The sequence below is a fragment of the Eulemur rufifrons genome, chromosome 2 (genome assembly GCF_041146395.1).
Source record: "Eulemur rufifrons isolate Redbay chromosome 2, OSU_ERuf_1, whole genome shotgun sequence".
In the NCBI taxonomy this organism is placed as follows: domain Eukaryota; kingdom Metazoa; phylum Chordata; class Mammalia; order Primates; family Lemuridae; genus Eulemur; species Eulemur rufifrons.
In genome coordinates this window covers 48,876,970-48,896,739 of record NC_090984.1, presented here as the reverse complement: position 1 = coordinate 48,896,739, position 19,770 = coordinate 48,876,970, and the positions used below count along the sequence as shown (strand labels likewise).

General features: G+C 38.6%; 1 protein-coding gene across 1 annotated transcript in view; it reads left to right on the top strand.

The window, feature by feature from the left end:
- STARD9 (StAR related lipid transfer domain containing 9) overlaps window positions 1–19,770 on the top strand; it is a 115,071-nt gene that overhangs the window by 31,489 nt on the left and 63,812 nt on the right. The window contains exons 4-7 of the mRNA XM_069484410.1: window positions 13,225–13,341; window positions 14,543–14,575; window positions 14,665–14,726; window positions 16,370–16,482. Of these exons, the coding sequence (XP_069340511.1) occupies window positions 13,225–13,341; window positions 14,543–14,575; window positions 14,665–14,726; window positions 16,370–16,482 (325 nt within the window). The remainder of the gene's footprint in view (window positions 1–13,224; window positions 13,342–14,542; window positions 14,576–14,664; window positions 14,727–16,369; window positions 16,483–19,770) is intronic.

Sequence of the window (19,770 nt, the reverse complement as noted above, 5' to 3'; positions counted from 1 at the left end):
TTTGAAGGTACAACTAATTCGGACACATTAAGAGAGAGGATTTCTAGTATTCTATAGGGTGGTAGAGAAAACTGTTTGGGGCACATGGTGTCAAGAAGCTGAACAGGGAACATCACATGCTTAGGGGATAATTGGAAAGATCAAGGCTTGAATGTGTCTCAGCTGCCCTCCATTCCTAGCCCTAACTTTTCTTAAACGAAGAAGGTATTGGGGTCAGCAGCAATTAGAGCCTAGAGAGTTCAGGGGAAGCCTCAGGTTCCTCTGAGGATGCTGGTACTGAACTTTATACAGACCTGGGCTCTTTTGTAGTGCCCGGCAGTTAGGATTGGAATGCATGGATTCTTAGGAGATCTTGGTTCGAGATGAGGGGAAAGTTGACATTGGTCAAGGAGTTAAAAAATTTATGTCCACAGAAAAACTAGCACATGGATATTCATAACAGTTTTATTCACAATTGCCAAAACTTGGAAGCAACCAAGATGTCCTTAAATAGGTGAATGGGTAAACAAACTGTGGTACATTTGTAGAGTGGATTAATATTCAGTGATAAAAATAAGCTATTAAGTCATGAAAAGACATGGAGAAACCTTGAATGCGTATTGCTAAATGAAAGAAGCCAATCTGAAAAGGCTGCCTACTTTATGATTCCAACTATATGGCACTCTGGAAAAGGAACTATGGAGATAGTAAAAATGATCAGTGGTTGCCAGAGGTTCTGGGGAAGGGAAGGAGGGATGAATAGGTGTATAGTACAGGGGATTTTTAGGGAATGAAACTATTCTGTGTACTATAATGATGGATACATGTCATAATACATTATACATTTACATGTTAAAACCCACAGAATAGGCCGGGCGCGGTGGCTCACGCCTGTAATCCTAGCACTCTGGGAGGCCGAGGTGGGCGGATCGTTTGAGCTCAGGAGTTCGAGACCAGCCTGAGCAAGAGCGAGACTCCATCTCTACTAAAAATAGAAAGAAATTATATGGACAGCTAAAAATATATATAGAAAAAATTAGCCAGGCATGGTGGCGCATGCCTGTAGTCCCAGCTACTCGGGAGGCTGAGACAGGAGGATCGCTTGAGCCCAGGAATTTGAAGTTGCTGTGAGCTAGGCTGACGCCACGGCACTCACTCTAGCCTGGCAACAGAGTGAGACTCTGTCTCAAAAAAAAAAAAAAAAAGAACCCCACAGAATATATAGCACAAAGAGTGAACCCTCATGTGAGCTATGGGATTTAGTTAATAATTATCAATATTGGCTCATCAGTTATAACAAATGTACCCAATATAGAAGATGTTAATAACAGAGGAAACTGGGGGTGGGGACTCTACTTTCTGCTCAGTTTTTCTGTAAATCTAAAACTGCTCAAAAAGTCTATTAACTTAAAAAAGTCAACAGATTTGGGGAAAAAATTGCAATGCATATGGCAGATAAAGGACTGCTGTTTATAATATTATAAGAAGTTTTTCAAATGGATAAGAAAAAGAAAAACAATCCAGTAGAAAAATAGATGAAGGATATGAATAGGCACTTCATAGAGCAAATCTGAATGACCAAAAAATGAATGAGTTCAAACTGGTTGTTATAGTAACAAGATATGAGTTTGTATCACTCAAGCTAAGGACAATTAAAAAGAACAATAATGCAGATTGCTGGCGGAAATGTCCAGAAAAGGGTACTCTTATACACTGTCAATGAAAATGTAAATTGTTGCAGCCTTTTGGGAAAACCATCTGGCAATATTTATTAAAATAAATATTTTACCCTTTGACATAGCAGTCTCATTCCTGAAACTTATTCTATAAAAATAAAAACACCAGTTCATAAGGATATGTGGTCAAGGATGTTTACTGAAGTATTGTTAGTAGTGATAAGATATTAGAAACAAAAGGATTGCTCATTCTATTCATAGGAGAATGGTTGAATCAATTTTGGTGCATTCACACCATAGAATATATTGCAGCTGACTTGTAAGAATTTTCATGAGATGGTGTTGACTGAGAAAAACAGCTTATAATACCCCATTTTTAAAAGAAGTAATCAAAACCCATATATATGTGTATGTGTGTTTATGATTATAACTGAGAAGAACAAGAAATGATGCTTGTTGTTAACATGTTACCTGGAAGTAGGGGTTAATGGAGGAGGAGGGAAGAGAGAAGGCAGGTAAAAAGGAAATAAAGCATTCCCCTACAGCGTAATGCTGTTTCAAGTATTGCGAATGGTATTTGTGTAACTGTGGCTGTATGTGTACTGTATGTTGACCATGACATGACATTTCATCCTTGACAAGAAAAAAGGGAGTTACATGTATAGTTAATAGATTTAACTGGTACGTTCATGATATACTGTGTGATAAAAAGCAAGTTGCAGGTTGATGTGTATTATATGCATCTATTTCAATAAAAAACAAAAAGACCACGTATGTCCTTGTATATGTGGAGAAAGGTAGGAAAGGATACACATCAAGGTACTTTTTGAGCACTTTAATGAGTACAATTAGGGGTGAGCTTTTTCCTTATACATTGTTGTATTGTTTTCACTTGGTACAAGAATTGAGCATTCTTTTTAATTTGAAAACAAAGAAAAAATATGTCAGTCTCTAATAAGGCTTCAAATTCTGGTCACTTAATAATGACCATGTAGGTGAAAGTTGGGGATGAGATTATAATTCTCTTCATGTATAAATGAAAGGTTACTAGAACAAAAAGACTCCAAAAATGATTAACAAATGGTGGTAGGATCAGATTTAATTATTTTTGGCCAAAAGCCATTACAAAATATCAGTGAAACTGCTATTCAGAAATACTGAAAGGGAAACATAGTAAAGTTTCTTCCGGTGTAAAGTAAAACAACAGGAAATAAGGAAACCTTGAAGAACAATTTTAAATTGTAGGGTAATAGCTTAGCGTTCAACAGATAAGGTTTGCTTTTCCTGGTAACCGTGCCAACAAAGTTTTTTGTTAGCAGCAGATTATCATGGTGAGTGAGAGCAAGAACTTTGTTTATTAGTACCTACTGGCTGTATGGTTTCAGTTTTCTACTATAAAAATTAGAGACTGATAATAGTAATTACTTCATATTAACAGATGTATTATGAAGATTAAATGAGTTAATGCTTAAGGTGCTAAGGAAAGAGCCTAATACAAAATAATTGCTTAGTAAATGTTACTAGCTATGTGGATCTAAAACCCTGATTTTCAATAGAACACTTCCAATGAAGTAACCGTTGTGCCAACTAATCCTAACAATTCACCTTAAACACAGTAAGAGCAGTACCTAGCACAGTATTTTGCTTTAGTAGATGCTCTACAAATTCTGGTTGAATAAATAATTTTCACCTGATTTTATTAGTCTCTGATTAGATTAACATTATTTCACATATTTTTATTAGATCTCAGAAAATTTGAAGGAAAGTACATCTATAGGGTGATATTTGGGTGAATCCTAGTTAACATATTCAGGAATAAAAGACATTGCTATCTATTTAAATATACACAGCTTGCTTGCTTTCACTTTTTTTTTTTTTTTTTAAAATGAGACAGAGTCTTGTTCCGTAGCCCTGGGTAGAGTACAGTGGCATCATCACAGTTCACTGCAACCTCAAAACTCCTGGGCTTAAGTGATTCTCCTGCCTCACCCTTTTGAGTAGCTGGAACTATAGGTGTGTGCCACTACGGCTGGCTAATTTTTTCTATTTTTTGTAGAGACAGGGTCTCGCTCTTGCTTTTAGGATGGTCTTGAACTCCTGGCCTCAAGCAATCCTCCCTCTTTGGCCTCCCAGAATGCTAGGATTACAGGTGTGAGCCACCGCCCAGCCTATACACAGCTTTCGATGGGGGAAATGTGAGGGTACCATTTGTACTTTAAAAAATCATTACGCAGTTTAACAACTTTGTAAAGAAAAAGAATCTGCTAAACATATTTTGATGATTATATTCCCATTTGAGGTGTTTTTGTTTTTGTTTTTTTAAGACAGGGTCTTGTTCTGTCACCCAGGCTAGAGTGCAGTGGCATCATCATAGCTCACTGTAACCTCAAACTCCTGGGCTCAAGTGATTCTCCTGCCTCAGTCTCTTGAGTAGCTGGGACCAGAGGGGCACACCGCCAAGCCTGGCTAATTTTTCTATTGTTTGTGGAGATGGGGTCTCTCTCTTGTTCAGGCTGGTCTGGAACTCCTGGCCTCAAGCAACCCTCCTGCCTCAGCCTCTCAAAGTGTTGAGATTGCAGGCGTGAGCCACAATGCCTGGGCCCATTTGAGTATTAAATTGTCTTTTCACTGTTGTTTTCATTCTTTCATTTATTATGTACTTTTACTGGGGTTAATTTTGGTAATATATATTGGGCTAAATAATCACCCATTTCCTCTGGGTTTCCAAACTTATGGTCTTAGACTATATTCACTATGTATGAATGTCCTCTTATAATTTAAAAAAAATTTTTGAAAAAATTTTTTATCTATGATTCTCTTTTCTTATCCCTAGTTTTATATATTTATGATCTTTTCCCCCTTACGCATTATCTATTGGTTTTTCATTTCCAAAGAAGTGGCATTTGTACATATTTATCCTTTCTAACATACTTTATTTTCTAGTCTGTTAATTTCAGTTTTTGTATTAATTCACTTCCTCATTTTGTTGAATTTTTTAAAACTTAAATTTACATACAGTAAAGTTTACTTTTTTTGGTGTACATTTCTATGAATTTTTACACATGCATAGATTCTTGTAACCACCACCACAGACAGGATACAGAGTAATTTGAACAACTCAAGGAATTCTCTAGTGCTGCCCCTTTGTATTCACACCATCCTCCCACCTTAACCCCTGGCGACCACTGATCTGTTTTATGTTCCTATAGTTTTTCTTTTTCTAGAATGACATACTTAACAGACTTAATACAGTATGTGGCATTTAAGAGTGGTTTTTTTTTTCCACTTAGCATAATGCATTTGAGATCCATTCATGTTGTTGCATGTATCAAGAGGTTGTATCTTTTTATTTCTAAATAGTATTCGATTGTGTGGATGTACCACAGTTTGTTTATCCATCTGTTCCAGCTCTACCTAACTTTTTTTGGTTTATTTTCCTTCCCCACCCCCAATTCTTTAAGTTAAAACATATTTAGGTTTTTTTTCTTTAATAATTAAGGTATATATAAGATCATAAATTATTCTCCAATCACAGGTTTTGCTGTATTTCATTGGTATGGTATGTTATTCTTTTCATTGCTTTTTGGGTATTGTAAAAAGACAAAGTTACAACAAATTTAGGTATAGATCAAATTGGCCTGTATTTCTGATTTGTGAATCCGGGCAGCCTCCATTTTAGAAAATAGAATAGGGCTCCTACCAAGCAATGCAGAACAGTGGGTTTTGTAAGGTGGAAAAAAGGAAACAATAGGGAAAAAACATGATTGGTTAAATTAAAATTACTTCAGGCTACCTTTTTTAAAGGGTTAAAGCAGAGGGGACTTCCTTATTATGCCTACTCAAGTAGACTGGGTTATATTGTTTTCAGGAAAACCCGGTCTGTTTTGGTATCTTTTATGTAGCATTTAGTAACTCCATTTTGATTTTGTCTGGTTTGTTAGGGCCTAGTGCAGGTGCTGAGCCCAACACAATAACCTCCAATAATTTTTAACAGTAGTTTATAATTTCAGCTTTGATTTCCTCTTTGCTTCAAGGGTTATTTATAAGTAATTTCTTAATTTCTGTCCTAATGCGATTGTCCTTGTGCTGTTCATGTCTTACGGTGGAAAAATGGCTCCCCTATCATGTTCCTTGAGGCTCTACCATAAATAATGCAGTGCATGTTAAGATGAAGGAAAATGAAACCTAATCTTTAGCATGGCCTTGACATTTTAGTCTTTTTTATTTCAGCATATTATGGGGGTACAAAAGTTTAGGTTATGTATATTGCCGTTGCCCCCCTGCCGTCCCCAGTCAGAGCTTCAAGCATGTCCATCCTCCAGATGGTGCGCATCGCACTGTTATGTATGTATATGACATTTTAGTCTTATCTCCCAACATGCCTGATGTTCTCAATTCTACCTGAAGAGCCATGCATTTTTATTATTCACAGCTTTACATGCGTTGTTCATGCTCCTTAGAAAATCATCTCCATAGTTAAGATCCAAGTCATGTCTTGAGGCCCAGTTCAGATGTCCCCTATTTCATGAAGTCTTCCCTGGTTTCCAGCTGGTATTCTCTTCCCTATAATTATTCTGTTGAATATCTTCCTTTTACCCCTCCATGTCAACTCTTCACCCTTTTTCACCTTACTGTGTGCCCCAAGGGCTGACTTAGTGTACTAATCAATGGCTCACTTGCCCTCTGGCTCAAGGATGGGGCTGAACACAGGAGAGCCCCAGAGGGAGATCCAAAGAAGGGGTTTCCTCCTGTAGGATTGTCTTAGTCCGGCATCCTTTGATTTAAAGTCAAGGCTCTCCTAAGCTGGCTTTCTCTGCGTGACTCTCTCCTTCCAGGTTTTGGTGACTAATTCCTTCCCTTGTCCCTTTGGGCCTAGGGGTGGTGAATTTCTACTGTTATTGGTTCCAGGTTACTGCACTATCCTTTGTGGTTCCCATTTCCTACCTTTGTAAATAGTCTTTTTATTTAGCTGATCTTGAATCATTTTAATTTGATTATACCATCTGTTCTTGCTCAAACTCTGATATAGTGCCACAGCCCATTTCTTGTATCTACAGTGTTTCATTTTCTCTTTATGGTTGTTAATTTGTCTCAAAAGGATTGTAAGATAAATGTCTTGTGCTTGATTAGAAATTTCATGTATTGTTTTCTCATAGTTCCCTTCATTTGGGTCTTACGATAAACTTTGAGGTTTCGTCACCATCCCTATTTTATTGCTGAGGAAAAAGGAAACACAGCATGTGACTCACACTGGGTCACACAGCTGGGTAGCAGTGCTGATACCCATATGAACCAGGTTTGAACATGGTTGAACAGTTGGCCACCTGTGATTGGCTGAGACTCGGCTACTTGTTACAAGAGTAGGTTACAGTCTGTTATACATCCAGTTAGGTTACAGTCCACTATGTATGGAGAAACCTTTAGGCTGAACTTAAAAAATATAAGGAGGCAGCTTTAGGCTAAACTTAATTTAACAATTGTGTTGCCCATGTTGTTATGATATTTAGAAGCCAAGTTCTGGGTGCTACATGTGATCATTTCTCTTGTTTCCAGGTCCTTTCAGTAGAAGTTAGATAAAGCTAGGGAATGCATATTTGCATATACATATTTGTATATACACACATATGCATATAGTTACATCATTTCTGTTTCTATTTATTTAATTGATGAGGTCATGCTCTGCTGCACAGGCTGGAGTGCGGCGGTCTCATCATAGCTCACTGTAACTCAAACTCCTGGGCTCAAGCGATCTTCCCACCTCAACCTCCTGAGTAGCTGGGACTACAGGCACATGCCACCATACTCAGCTAATTTTTTCTAGTTTTTTGTAGAGACATAGGGTCTTGCTGTGTTGCCCAGGCTGGTCTCAAACTCCTGGCCTTAAGTGATTTTCCCGCCTTAGCCTCCCAGAGTGCTGGGATGATTTTCATATATATAAAAGGGAAAGAATAACCCCCAAGCTTTAGCAAAAACTTCAAGATATAAAGAGTTTTAATTATTTCTTTAATGATTTGTGAGGGGGGTTTCACAAATGCTTTTTTTTTTTTTTTTTGAGACAGGGTCTTACCCCGTCACTCAGGCTAGAGTGCAGTGGCTTCATCGTAGCTCACTGCAGCCTCAAACTTGTGCACTCAAGTGATCCTCCTGTCTCAGCCTCCTGAGTAGCTGGGACTACAGGCGTGTGCCACCATGCTCAGTTAATTTTTCTATTTTTTGTAGAGACAGGGTCTTGCTCAGGCTGGTCTTGGACTCCTGGCCTCAAGCGATCCTCCTGCCTCGGCCTCCCAGAGTGCTAGGATTATAGGCATGAGCCACTGCTCTCAGCCAGAAATAAATTTCTAACAGGATAGAGAGATAGAAGTTGTTGAAAAGGTATATATATGTGAAGTTGGGACATACTAAACATGGTATTTGTATTTAGGTATCTGGTTATTATACTTTATAGTATTGTTATACTTTATTGTACTGTTACACTTTTTTTCATCTTTCTGTACAAGGACTATTCAAGAGTAATCTTTCTCTTAAAAATGAGAAATATAAATATATGAGGGAGCCAGAGATAAAGATGACTCTTTTGAGTAGTCTTGTACAGAAAAATGGAAAAATACAGGATAGTAACAATAAAAACTGATGTTTATTTAGTTTTTACTTTGTGCTAGGCATTGTTCTAAAGGCTTTGTATGTGTTAACACAGTTAATCCTCTTAAAAACCCTGTGAGGTGTAGGTACTGTTTTTATCTCCATTTCACAGATGAGGAAACTGAGGTAAGGTTACTTGCCCAGAGAGCCAGATTTTGAACCTAGAAAGTTCTAACGTCTGTCCTCTTAACCATTAAACCATCAGTGTAGCTGTTCAGAGGAAGAGAGAAATCATTCTAAGCCCTTTCCCCAATGAAGTTGAGGTCCCATTAAGTTTATATTTTACACAAATGCTCTGTTTTCAAATAAGGGGCCCTGAACCCTGCTTTTCTGTACTACTGCAAGAAGTTTGGAGAGGATGGGTCAATAGATCCACAAATAGTATCAACCTTATCTTAGCGTCTCTGTGTGTTGTCAAGTATAAGTATGTACAACCCTGGGTTACTTAAGGTTTTCCTAAGTCACTAGCAGCATTAGTGAAACCATATGTTTGAACACTTTCCAGCAGTTGTCTAGAATCATTTTCCAGTTTAAAAGTTCTTGCTAACAGACAGAGTTAGTTTTTAGTTTTTGGTTTTCTTTAACTGTCTAAGTTCTTTTGGCCTTAAAGTATCCTTAATTCTCACTCATGCAGCAGTTTCCGATAGCTATATGTGAAATCAGTTAGTTATTTAATTATTTTGAACCCTTCCCTTATTCTAAGTTAAAGCCTTTTTTTTTTTTTTTTTTTTTAAATCTTATGAGTCTACTTTGGGTAGGTAACATAGTACATAATAAAAAGAACTATAGAACTACCAAAACCAAATGAATGAACCTATCAGTAAAAAATTTCTTTGGAAAAATACAGGCCTACCATTGTTCTTGGATCTTAAACAGTCATCTTGAAATCTTCAGAGATGTCAATTCTTAGTTGGATTTAAGAAGGATATGTCTCATAATATTGCTGATACATCTGCAATAATCAGGGAAATCCATCCATTAAGATTTATCTTGCTGAACTTATTTTCTTAAATAGACAATTCTTTAGAACAGTTTTAGGTTCATAGAAAAATTGCATGGAAGGTACAGAATTCCGATACGCCCCCACCTGGACACGAAACACTTCCTCCTAGTCCCCGCCCCATCAACACCCTGCACCAGAGTGATATATTTGTTACAATCTATGAACATAAATTAGCATATCGTTATCATCCAGAATCCATAGTTTACGTTAGGGTTCAGCCTTGGTGTGTACATTCTGTGGGTTTTGACAAATGTGTAACGGCATGTAACCACCATTATGGTATACAGAATACTTACTGCCCTAAAAATCCTCTGTGCTCTGCCTAGTCATCCCTCCCTCCCTCCTAACCCCTGGCAACCACTGATCTTTTTATTGTCTCTATGGTTTTGAATTTTCCAGAACACTGGACAATTGGAATAATACAATATGTTGCTTTTTCAGATTGGCTTCTTTCACTTAGTAATATGTATTTAAGATTCCTCTATGTTTTTTCATGGCTTGATAGCTTGTTTCTTTTTAGTGCTAAATAATAATCCATTGTCTGGATGTAGTACAAATTATTTATTCACCTGTTGAAGGACATTCTTAGTTGCTTCCAAGATTTGGCAGTTATGAATAAAGCTGCTGTAAACATTCATTTGCAGGTTTTTGTGAGAACATAAGTTTTTAACTCTTTTGAGTAGATACCAGGGAGTGGGATTGCAGGATCATGTGGTATGTTTAGTTTTATAAGAAACTGCCAAACTTACCTCCAAAGTGGCTGCACCATTTTGCATTCCTACCAGCAATGAATGGGAGTTCATGTTGTTTCACATCCTCACCAGCCTTTGGTGTTGCCAGTGTATTGGAGTTTTGCCATTCTAGTAGGTGTGTAGTGGTATCACATTGTTTTAATTTGCAATTCCTTAATGATATATGATGTCAAGCATCTTTTCATATTTGCTATCTGTAGCTCTTCTTTGGTGAGATTTCTGTTCAGATCATTTGCCCATTTTTTAATCAGGTGGTTCATTTTCTCATTATTTTGAGTTTTAAAAGTTCTTTGTATATTTTGGATAATAGTCCTTTGTTAGATATGTCTTTTGCAAATATTTTCTCACAGTCTGTGGCTTGTCGTCTTATTCTTTTGAGAACTTAAAAAAAATCTGATTTCTAGATTCAGTTGCCCTTAGGATACTGGGTATCGCTAGGGCTTTTGGTTTTGGCTTCAGGTTTTAGGAGTCCCTGTACGAAGCATCCAGTGGGCTGTCACCTATCTAGCTAATGCTTAAAAAGATGGGAAGTGCTATATTACACATTATTTATCTAATACTTTCACCTACCTGTACTCCAGGAAAAAAGTCAGACTGCCCGCCTCTCCTTCTCAACTCGACCCTCTAGTTTCAGATGGCCTTTTGATGACTTATTTTAGCCTTAAAACTGTTCTTGGTATTCACAGTGAGTTGTTTCCATCTGTTTCATTATATTGTCATGGTGGGAGTTGGACATGGTGTCATCTGCCCCTGTGGTACTCTATCTAAGGCTGCAGTTTTTCCAGGTACTTAAAATGAACTAAGCCCCCACAGTTCTTGAAGAATGGTAGCTGCATCTTAACATTTTCCACCAATCCCAGGTTTGGAGCCTAGTGGTTTTGCCTGTTGACATCTTTTGCTGTTGAGCGAAAACAATATCTTCAAAGATATTTTCATAAAACCTCCAGGCAATTATTTGAATTTGGATAAAGACATGAACAAAGTAACATTTTTGTTTTTCTGGGAATCCACTGAGCTCACTCTGCTCAGCTGTGCATGAGCTGTGGGAAGAAGTAACATTTCAACCTAGATGTGACTTTTGCTCTCTGTCTGGATCTCTGTTCCCATTTCCTGCTGGGGTACTAGAAAGAAAGATGGGGTTTTGTGAAAGATTTTCCAACTAATAAATAGAGGGCAGCTAACTCAGGTGGTCTAATGAAGAGAAATATACCCCTCCTTCAGTCTCTGGGAATTTCACCTGGACAGAATTCAGGCGGCAAAGAGAAACCTGCCCAGTTTTTACCTTTGCTACTACAGAGTCATGAACAGAGAATGCTGTGAGGGAGGTTGGGGAAGGGAGTGGGACTTGTCTAAGGCCCAAGTCTTTTCACTGCTCCCTGGATTCTTTTGGCCCTATGTCTGAATATTGGGAGCATTAAAAATGAAACATAAACAGTTCACTGGCTAAGAAGCTAACTGCAGCTGCTAAAACATAGAACAGATAGTGTGATCTTGAGTTAGTAACTCCTATCTTTGTCCCTGTTGTCCCTAATTACATGTATTTGTTCACTTAATCTTTCTAACAAACCTGTGATATAGATACAAAATATACATTTTACAAATAAATTTATAATTTGGCTTACAAAGTTTAAGTAACTTGCCCAAGATCATATAGCTTTGAATTATAAGAACCACAGTATAACTTGGAACCATAGCAGATGATTCAAAGAATTGAAGGGAAAGTTGAAAAATGGGCAGGAAGGCATGGGATCCTAGGCAACAGGGAACCCAGGCAAAGCCATATCACTTAATGGTCTGATTTGAGCACCACACTTGGTACTTCTTTTTTATTTTTTATTTTTGAGACAGAGTCTCACTCTGTCTCACTGAGTAGAGTGCAGTGGCGTCTTCATAACTCACTGCAACCTCAATCTCCTGGGCTTAAGTGATCCTCCTGCCTCAGCCTCCTGAGTAGTTGGGACTACAGGCATGCGCCACAATGCCTGGCTAATTTTTCTATTTTTAGTAGAGATGAGGCCTCACTCTTGCTCAGGGAAGCTGTGCCTTCTCCATAAGACTTGAACTCCTGAGCTCAAGCAATGTGTCCGCCTTGGCCTCCCAGAGTGCTAGGATTACAGGTATAAGCCATCGCACCCACACCTGGCACTGCCACCACTGTGTGCTAGGCAAGAAATGCTATTGGACTCTTAATGCCACCATGGAGAATTTATCCACTATTGCTTTGTTTTTGTGTCTTTCTTTCAAAATTCAAGTGAGAACATCTAGTTAGCAGGCCTCATTCATGTGTTCTAGGAGCCAGGAGGGTGGGGATGAATATCTGGCCTGTTTGGCTTCTTTAGTAGAGGATTGGGCCCTGGTTCTCACCAAGACTGACACAATCAGATTCTCCCCAAATAGGAAGAGTATTTGGAAGCTGGGCAGCAACAATATGAAGGGTCAGTGTCTACCATGCAAGCCGTGGTATGCAGATGTCCATGTGACGTTCTGCTGAAGATTGGTTGAACTGGGAAGCTGTGCCTGACTATTTTTTCCTGAGACCAGGGTCTGCCTAACAGTTCAACAGGACTTTCAGGAAGTACACAAAGTATAGGAGTTTTCACATGAGAATGTCTGGCTGTTTCTGATTCACTAATACTACCACAGAGGTAAATGGCCAGCAGAACCAGCCAGCTGTTAGGGTCAGTCTGAAGAGACAGTGGATAGAAAATAGACCCACAGGGAAAAATCCCTCCCTAACTTCGGGGCTTAATGTATCCTCAGTGTGGCATCTTAAGAAACTGAATTTATATGTTTATGGGCAATATTTCACTGTAGCTTTACCCTATTAACCATATTAAACATCTTCTTGTGAGAAGGAAAAACAATGATTTTACTTACATGTCTTTGCCCTTCTTGTAGACTCTTTGCCTTAAGACTAGGAACCATATAGTTTTTTTAAATCTTAAGTATATTGTTCCCAGCATATAATAGGCACTTTTAAAAATATTTAAATGACTGGCTGGCTGAGTGAATTTTCCTTAGCCATCTTTTTCTGAAGCTGAATGGATTTTTGTGAAATGGTGGTGAAATTTTTATGAAATGAGTCATGTACGTTTGAAATATTTTATAATTTTTTTTTTAGATTGTTCTGGGAAGAAGGACCACCTTAACATTCACCCTGCTTTTGTTGTTACAGGTGTTCCAGGATTTGGGGATGGAAGTACTGTCTGGAGCTGCCAAAGGCTATAACATATGCCTTTTTGCCTATGGGCAGACAGGCTCTGGGAAGACATATACCATGCTGGGGACCCCAGTGAGTATTATTTAGTATTGTAATGAGCTATCTTCCTAATGCCACAGCGAGCCTGAATCTTACCTTGTCCTTGCCACTGTCAGATGGAATGTGATTGATTTCTGTAGTCAACTTTAACAAGATTTAGTGAGTCCTCTTTTGTATTAAGAATAGGCCTTTCAGCACTAAGTTAGAAAGATAAACTTTGAATAATTAGCTTCTCTTTATTAAAACCCAGAAAGCCTTAGAATTTTATAGCCCCTTTTGATGAAGTAGACCTCAGTCAGTTTTACTGAATTTCTCCCATTATTTCCAAGTTCATCGCTTGAAGCTTTTTAGCACCTTTGTTCTGGACAAGACCTAGACTGAATCTTAAGTGCTAAGTGGGGCTGTGCAGAGATGGGATTATTGTGGCCCAGCTCCACACCTACATGTGTTAGATCCATGATAGAAGGAAGCAGGAGAACCAGCTCCTGGGCTGGGGGATTTCAAAAGTAGTATATAGGATTTAATGAGCATCTTCCTTAATTATAGAAAATTAAAAGGGCAGAATTCCTCAAGAATACCTCTGTTTTAGGTTTAAAGTACCCTGTTGAGGTTGTTGACAAATAACACTATACGAGGACATCCTCTAGGACACTTTTCCTCCTAAATGATCATCCCTGCTGCCTTGGGCCCAGCTCATTTCTTAATTTGCCCATATGTAGTGTGGTTTCACAGTATTTGAAATTAAAAGAAGAAATTGCCCACTAAACCAAAGGTATAAAATACTTAACCTGAGGACAAGTTAGCACTGAATACAAGATGGGGAAAGAAGCCACCTCTCTCTAAATGTGTATTTTGAATACCCATGTATTCTGGTCTACATGTGTGTTAGGGCCAGGAGGTATAGGAGTCTAGGAGGAACCACGCTGGTAAAGTCAGTTTATCCAAGAATGACATAACCTCCATTGCATAAAAGCAGGTATCTGGGTTTGCTAGCTTCTCTTCTTTTCCATCTTGTGATAATATGCCTCTCATCTGGTACATTCCTACCATGAGTGTGTCTTGAGAGCACTGGCATGTGAGTCTTATATTTGCCTCCATGGAAACTACCTAAAGTGAAGAGGCTACAAGGAGCCCACGTGCCCATCCCCCATGCTGAGGATGGTTCCTGGGTGTTGGGTGGAGGAGAGCATCGCCTTGAGTAAGCAATAATGCTTTCCTTTCTTTTGTTCTCCAGGCGTCTGTTGGGCTGACACCTCGAATATGTGAGGTAGAGACTCTCTTTTGACTGGATCCTTTCAAAGTAGGTTTCCTTTGTACACTCCCTACAATGAAACCTCAACCCTCTGATTTGTGCAGGGTCTCTTTGTCAGGGAGGAAGACTATGCCTCACCACCTTCCTCCTGTAGGATAAAAGTAAGGTAAGCACCTATCAAGATGTGGGATCTACAGTGTTTCTACTTTTACTCCAAATTCTAGCACATTCAGCTGTCCTCTCTTTGCTTCCAGATTTGCCAGAGGGATGGAGAAAAGCCACAGAAGAACTATCTTGCAGTATAGAGAGATGAGAAACATACTTAGTTTCTTGATTGTAGAAAACTTAATTCCATATCCTTAGACTTAACAAGCAGTTCTCTCCTGTGGCCCAGCTTAGCCTGGCTGTCTAGTTTCCCTTTTCTTTATTTTCTGTACAGATTCCTGCTGTCTTTTAGGATTCTCTTCTAGTCCCCTACTGGATTATTCTCCAGGGCAGTAGTTCTCAAACTCTAGTTCCCAGATTAGTGCTGGCTATTCCAAGATAAAGTTTTAACCAATCTATAGTGAAATATTGGTGTGAGGTTACCAATTTCCCTTTATTCTCTGTATTTGGTTTTTTTTGGTATTCAATATCTTTTAAAAAAAACTGACCTGTAATTCACCTAACATAAAATGAACTTACCATAAAATTTTAAAGTGTACAGTTCAGGGAGTTTTACAATATTTACAAGATTGTACAACCATGGTCACTATTAATAGTTCCATAAAATTTTCGTCACCCCAAAAAGAACAACTGCTTTTTAAAAAATGGTTGTGAATGTTGTTTTTACATTTTTTAAGTTTGCAAAATAATTTTCAAACTTCTATGTAGATATACACATTTATATGTATACATATATAAAATGTTTTATTGTCCATAAAATCTAGGAATCACTATTTTAAGAGACAGGTGGGGTTTTTCTGTCCAGATATGAGAAGGTTAGGGAAAAAAATTATGAGACAAGTGTGAATATTGGTCATCTTTGAACTGGAACATTTTTTTCTGACTGCTTACTCCATAGGCAGTAGGCAGGCATCCATGTTCTGGTGAGGAAGACCTTTCTTTTTTTTTACTTAGCCATATGGAGGCATCAGGTGGAGTGGTGAGGAAGACCTTTCTATGAGAAGTCGACTTTCTTGTTTAACAAAATCTTTACTGATTTTTTTTTTTTCTCTGCAACAACTGAAGGAATCTTTACTGATTTTAATAAAGAATTGTAACTATTTTTTTAAAGGAATATGATGTCAGTAGATACCTATGAGACAGCATATTATATATAGAATCCCAGTATATAAAACATATAAAATGATAATTATCCTACTTAAAGCAGGGGTGGAACCCTTCTTACTCAGCTTCCCTTGTTGCATCTGCACTTGAGGTACTTTCACAGAACAAAAGATCTCAAGGATCATGTTTGAAAATCACTCAAGAAACTAGCTCTGTAGACCCTGTTCTGTGGAGGCCTGATCAAGGCACAGTCTGATGACAGGATACCCTAAAAACCACACTGCAATAGCCCCTTGAGGACTAAATTTAAATCAGCACTGACATTATAAACCTAAAAACTGTGAGATAAAGACAGCAAATGCTCAAAACTGTACTGTGTACATATGGAAAGAGACTCAAGGGAGAACTCTGGCTGGATCAAAGCCTTAGAGTGTCAGAGGTAGAGCTGCAACAGGAACTAGGACCTTCTGATTCTTGGCTTAATGTTTTTCCTACTTTTTTCAAAATCTGATTATATTGCCTTTTTCTGCTTGTCTCTAGTTTCCTAGAAATCTATAATGAACGGGTGCGGGATCTGTTGAAGCAATCTGGTCAAAAAAAGTCCTATACCCTGCGGGTCAGGGAGCATCCAGAGCTGGGGCCCTATGTACAAGGTGAGCTACTGTGGTCCTGGGGATCTGAGACCAAACTAAAGCCTGGGAAGCTCTCCTAGTGTGCACTATTTTGTTCACCATATGTGTAATGAACACTTGCCATGTGCCAGCTACTGTACTAGACACTGGGTATGCACTGATCAGTAGAAAAGATGTGGTCCTGCCCACACAGGTGAGCTTTTACTCTAGTGGACGTGAGTCTGAAAACAAACACTTAATGACAAGTTATGATAAAGGCTAATAAAAAATAACTAGATGTAGCGAAGGAAAAGAACATTGGTAGGTGTAGGTGACCCACCTGTACGGGGTGGTCAGGAGAAGCTTCTCTGTGCAGGTAACATTTAAGCTGAGACCCGAAAGGAGTACTGGAGCCAGTCATATGAAAAATGGTGTAGCTAGGGAGGAGTGTTTCAGGAAGGGGGAGTAGCATGAACTAGAGACCTGAGGGAAGGCTTACTGTTTTCAAGGAGGCCAGTGTGGCTGAAGCAAACCATGGTAAATGAGGGGGGAAAGCGGTATGGAGTAAGCCTCAGCTTCCCTAGTCACTGGGATTAGAGGTATGACCTACAGTGGCTGGCGCAGTTTTATAGAGGAAACTTAAACTGGCTCCTGGCAAAGTAAGTGATATTTTTGTTGTGGTTTCCAGGCTGGAATATTTGGGAAAAGACACTGGTAGCAGAATCAGTGACTGTCATACCTACTGTGTCGTTCATTGGCCATGCCCTGATAAGAGATCAACTCTTAATCTTTCATGTCCCTCTCCTTGTCAGGATTTAAATAAGCATAATCCTGTAGGAACAGGAACATAAAATTTATGTTGCTTTTTTTTTTTCTTAAGAGACAGGGTCTCAACTATGTTCAAGGCTGGCTTGGGCTTTCATCTCGACCTCCCGGGCCCAAGTGATCCTCCTGCCTCAGCCTCCCAAGTAGCTGGGACTATAGGCATGCTTCACCATACCTGGCTCTATGTTACTTCTTAAAATTGGCCTGAAAGGGTAAAATCTTCATCCACAAAAGAACCCAACTCTTCCTACTTAATAGCAAGATCTAGCCTAATGAAAGAAGGAAGATGGTGGGAAGCTAAAGCAGGAGGATTGATCCTGAGGCCAGGAGTTTGAGACCAGCCTGGGCAATGTAGTGAGATCCCACCTCTTAAAAAAAAAAAAAAAAAAAAAAAAAAAAGATTAGCCAAGTGTGGTGGCATGCACCTATAGTTCCAATTACTTGGGAGACTGAGACAGGAGGATTGCTTGGGCCGGGAGTTTGAGGCTATGGTGAATTATGATGGTACCACTGCACTCCAGCCTTGGCAACAGAGCAAGACCCCATCTTAAAAAAAACAAACAAACAACAAAACAAAACCACAAAAAACTTCTGTGGGTAAACATTTCTGTGTAAAGCATTACTTTTAAGGCAGACCATGAGGCGATGCAACAGTATCAAGCTTCTCATCTTAAAGTGTTGTGTGTGTGTGTGTAATAACCAGACGATACCTCAGACATTATCCAAATGTCTTCCTCATTATACAGAAGATAAAATGAAATCTGGGAAAAGATTAAGGGTTGTTCCCAAAGTCACATAGCTAGCTGGGACAGGATTTACAACTGGGACCTTGCCTAGGACTGGAAGAAAGGAATGGACAGAATACTGTACACTGGGAGTCTGGAAGGAGACCTAGGATCATAAATTCTTTGGTTGGCATAGTACCTGCAACCGAGAGAAGATGTGAACTCATGCAAGGCCGTATAGCTCGGATCATACATCAACTTCATGACAGGATCAGGACTAAAATCTCAGGGCTCATGGTGCAAAGTTAAGGGCTCTTTTGGATACCTTTATGGAGTGACCCCTTGAAGGGAGAGAGGATGTTTGATAGGAAATATTGAATTCTAAACCAAGAAAAAGTCTCTTAGGTCTTGGGTTACAAGTTTCTTGAAGTCAGTCCAGACTTTATCAAACCATTACAAAGATAGGTGGACATTTCTCCAATTTTTTAGTAAAGGAGCCATTGGCTCAAATAGTATAGAAACTAGCCTTAGAAGCGAGGAGCAGTCACACTGAACTGTGTTATTCATGTTACTACCCTCCGATGACATTTTAGAAAACTTTTTATTTTTGAAAATGTTTGCTTTCTTTATGTATTATTTGTATTTAGGCTTATGCATTTTGTGAATATGACTCTAAAGTGGAAAGTGGTTTCTGGCTTGCAAACAATTACACGAGAATTTATTGAGTACCTACTAGATGCCTATACTATTTAGGGTGCCATGGGAACTATGAAAACATAAGGCCCTTAAAGAACTTGTAATTCCAGTTCATGATTGTGAGATGGACCTTGATAGCTGCCTAAATTCAAAGAAAGGAAAAGGAGTAACCTATTACTTCCCGTTAAAATGTTTATTAATTAGATAAGAGATTAGGTTGAAATCTGAAATGTACAGAGCCCTGCCCAAAGCACACATAAGAGGCCTGTGATTACAGAGTTTAAACTGGCATCTAAGACAAAGACAATATGATATTTTTGCTTTGGCCTTTATTTTGATATAAAGGGATGGGTGCAAAGCAAGAAATGTTAGAGGAAGGTAGTTTGGACTCTGAAAAAAAAAAAGTTATTTTGTGTTTTCTGTGTACTCAGTCTTCAAGTAACAGGAGCCCCCTGCCCCCATACCCCTTTAATTATTATCCCTTTTTCCTTGCCTTTCTGCAGTGACTAGGAGCTCTAGTACAATATAAAATAAAAGTGGTAACAGTATCTAATCTTGTTTCCAGAGGAAAGCTTCAACATTTTACCATTAATTGTGATGTTTGCAATAGTGGTTGTTTCAATGGATACTCTATCACATGCTTCTCAATCTCTCTGTGGTGAAGGACCAGGTTTTTTTAAATTCCAATCCTTGGTATACCAGTATATTTATACAATAAGAATAGAAGGAGCCACTTTTCATTTTAATGGAAAAATGAAAACAATATCTTAATTACAAGCTCCAGTTCTTCTTTGCTAAAGTCAAGAGATATAAAATTACTTTATCAAAACTACTCTTTTATTGTAAAAGTTTCTAACACTCTCAATTTCTGTACTTACCTGATTGCACACCAGTAACAATTTGAGAACTGAACCAGTCTATGGACCAAGTTTGAGTAGCACTGCCTTAGCAAGTAAGGGAATGCTCTTTTCTTCCTAGTTTTCTAAGAGTTCTTATTTTTTAATTTTAAACAAATCAGACTTACAAAAGTTTCAAGGGTGGGGGGAGGGAATGGTGAGTGCAATGCGCACTGTCTGGGGAATGG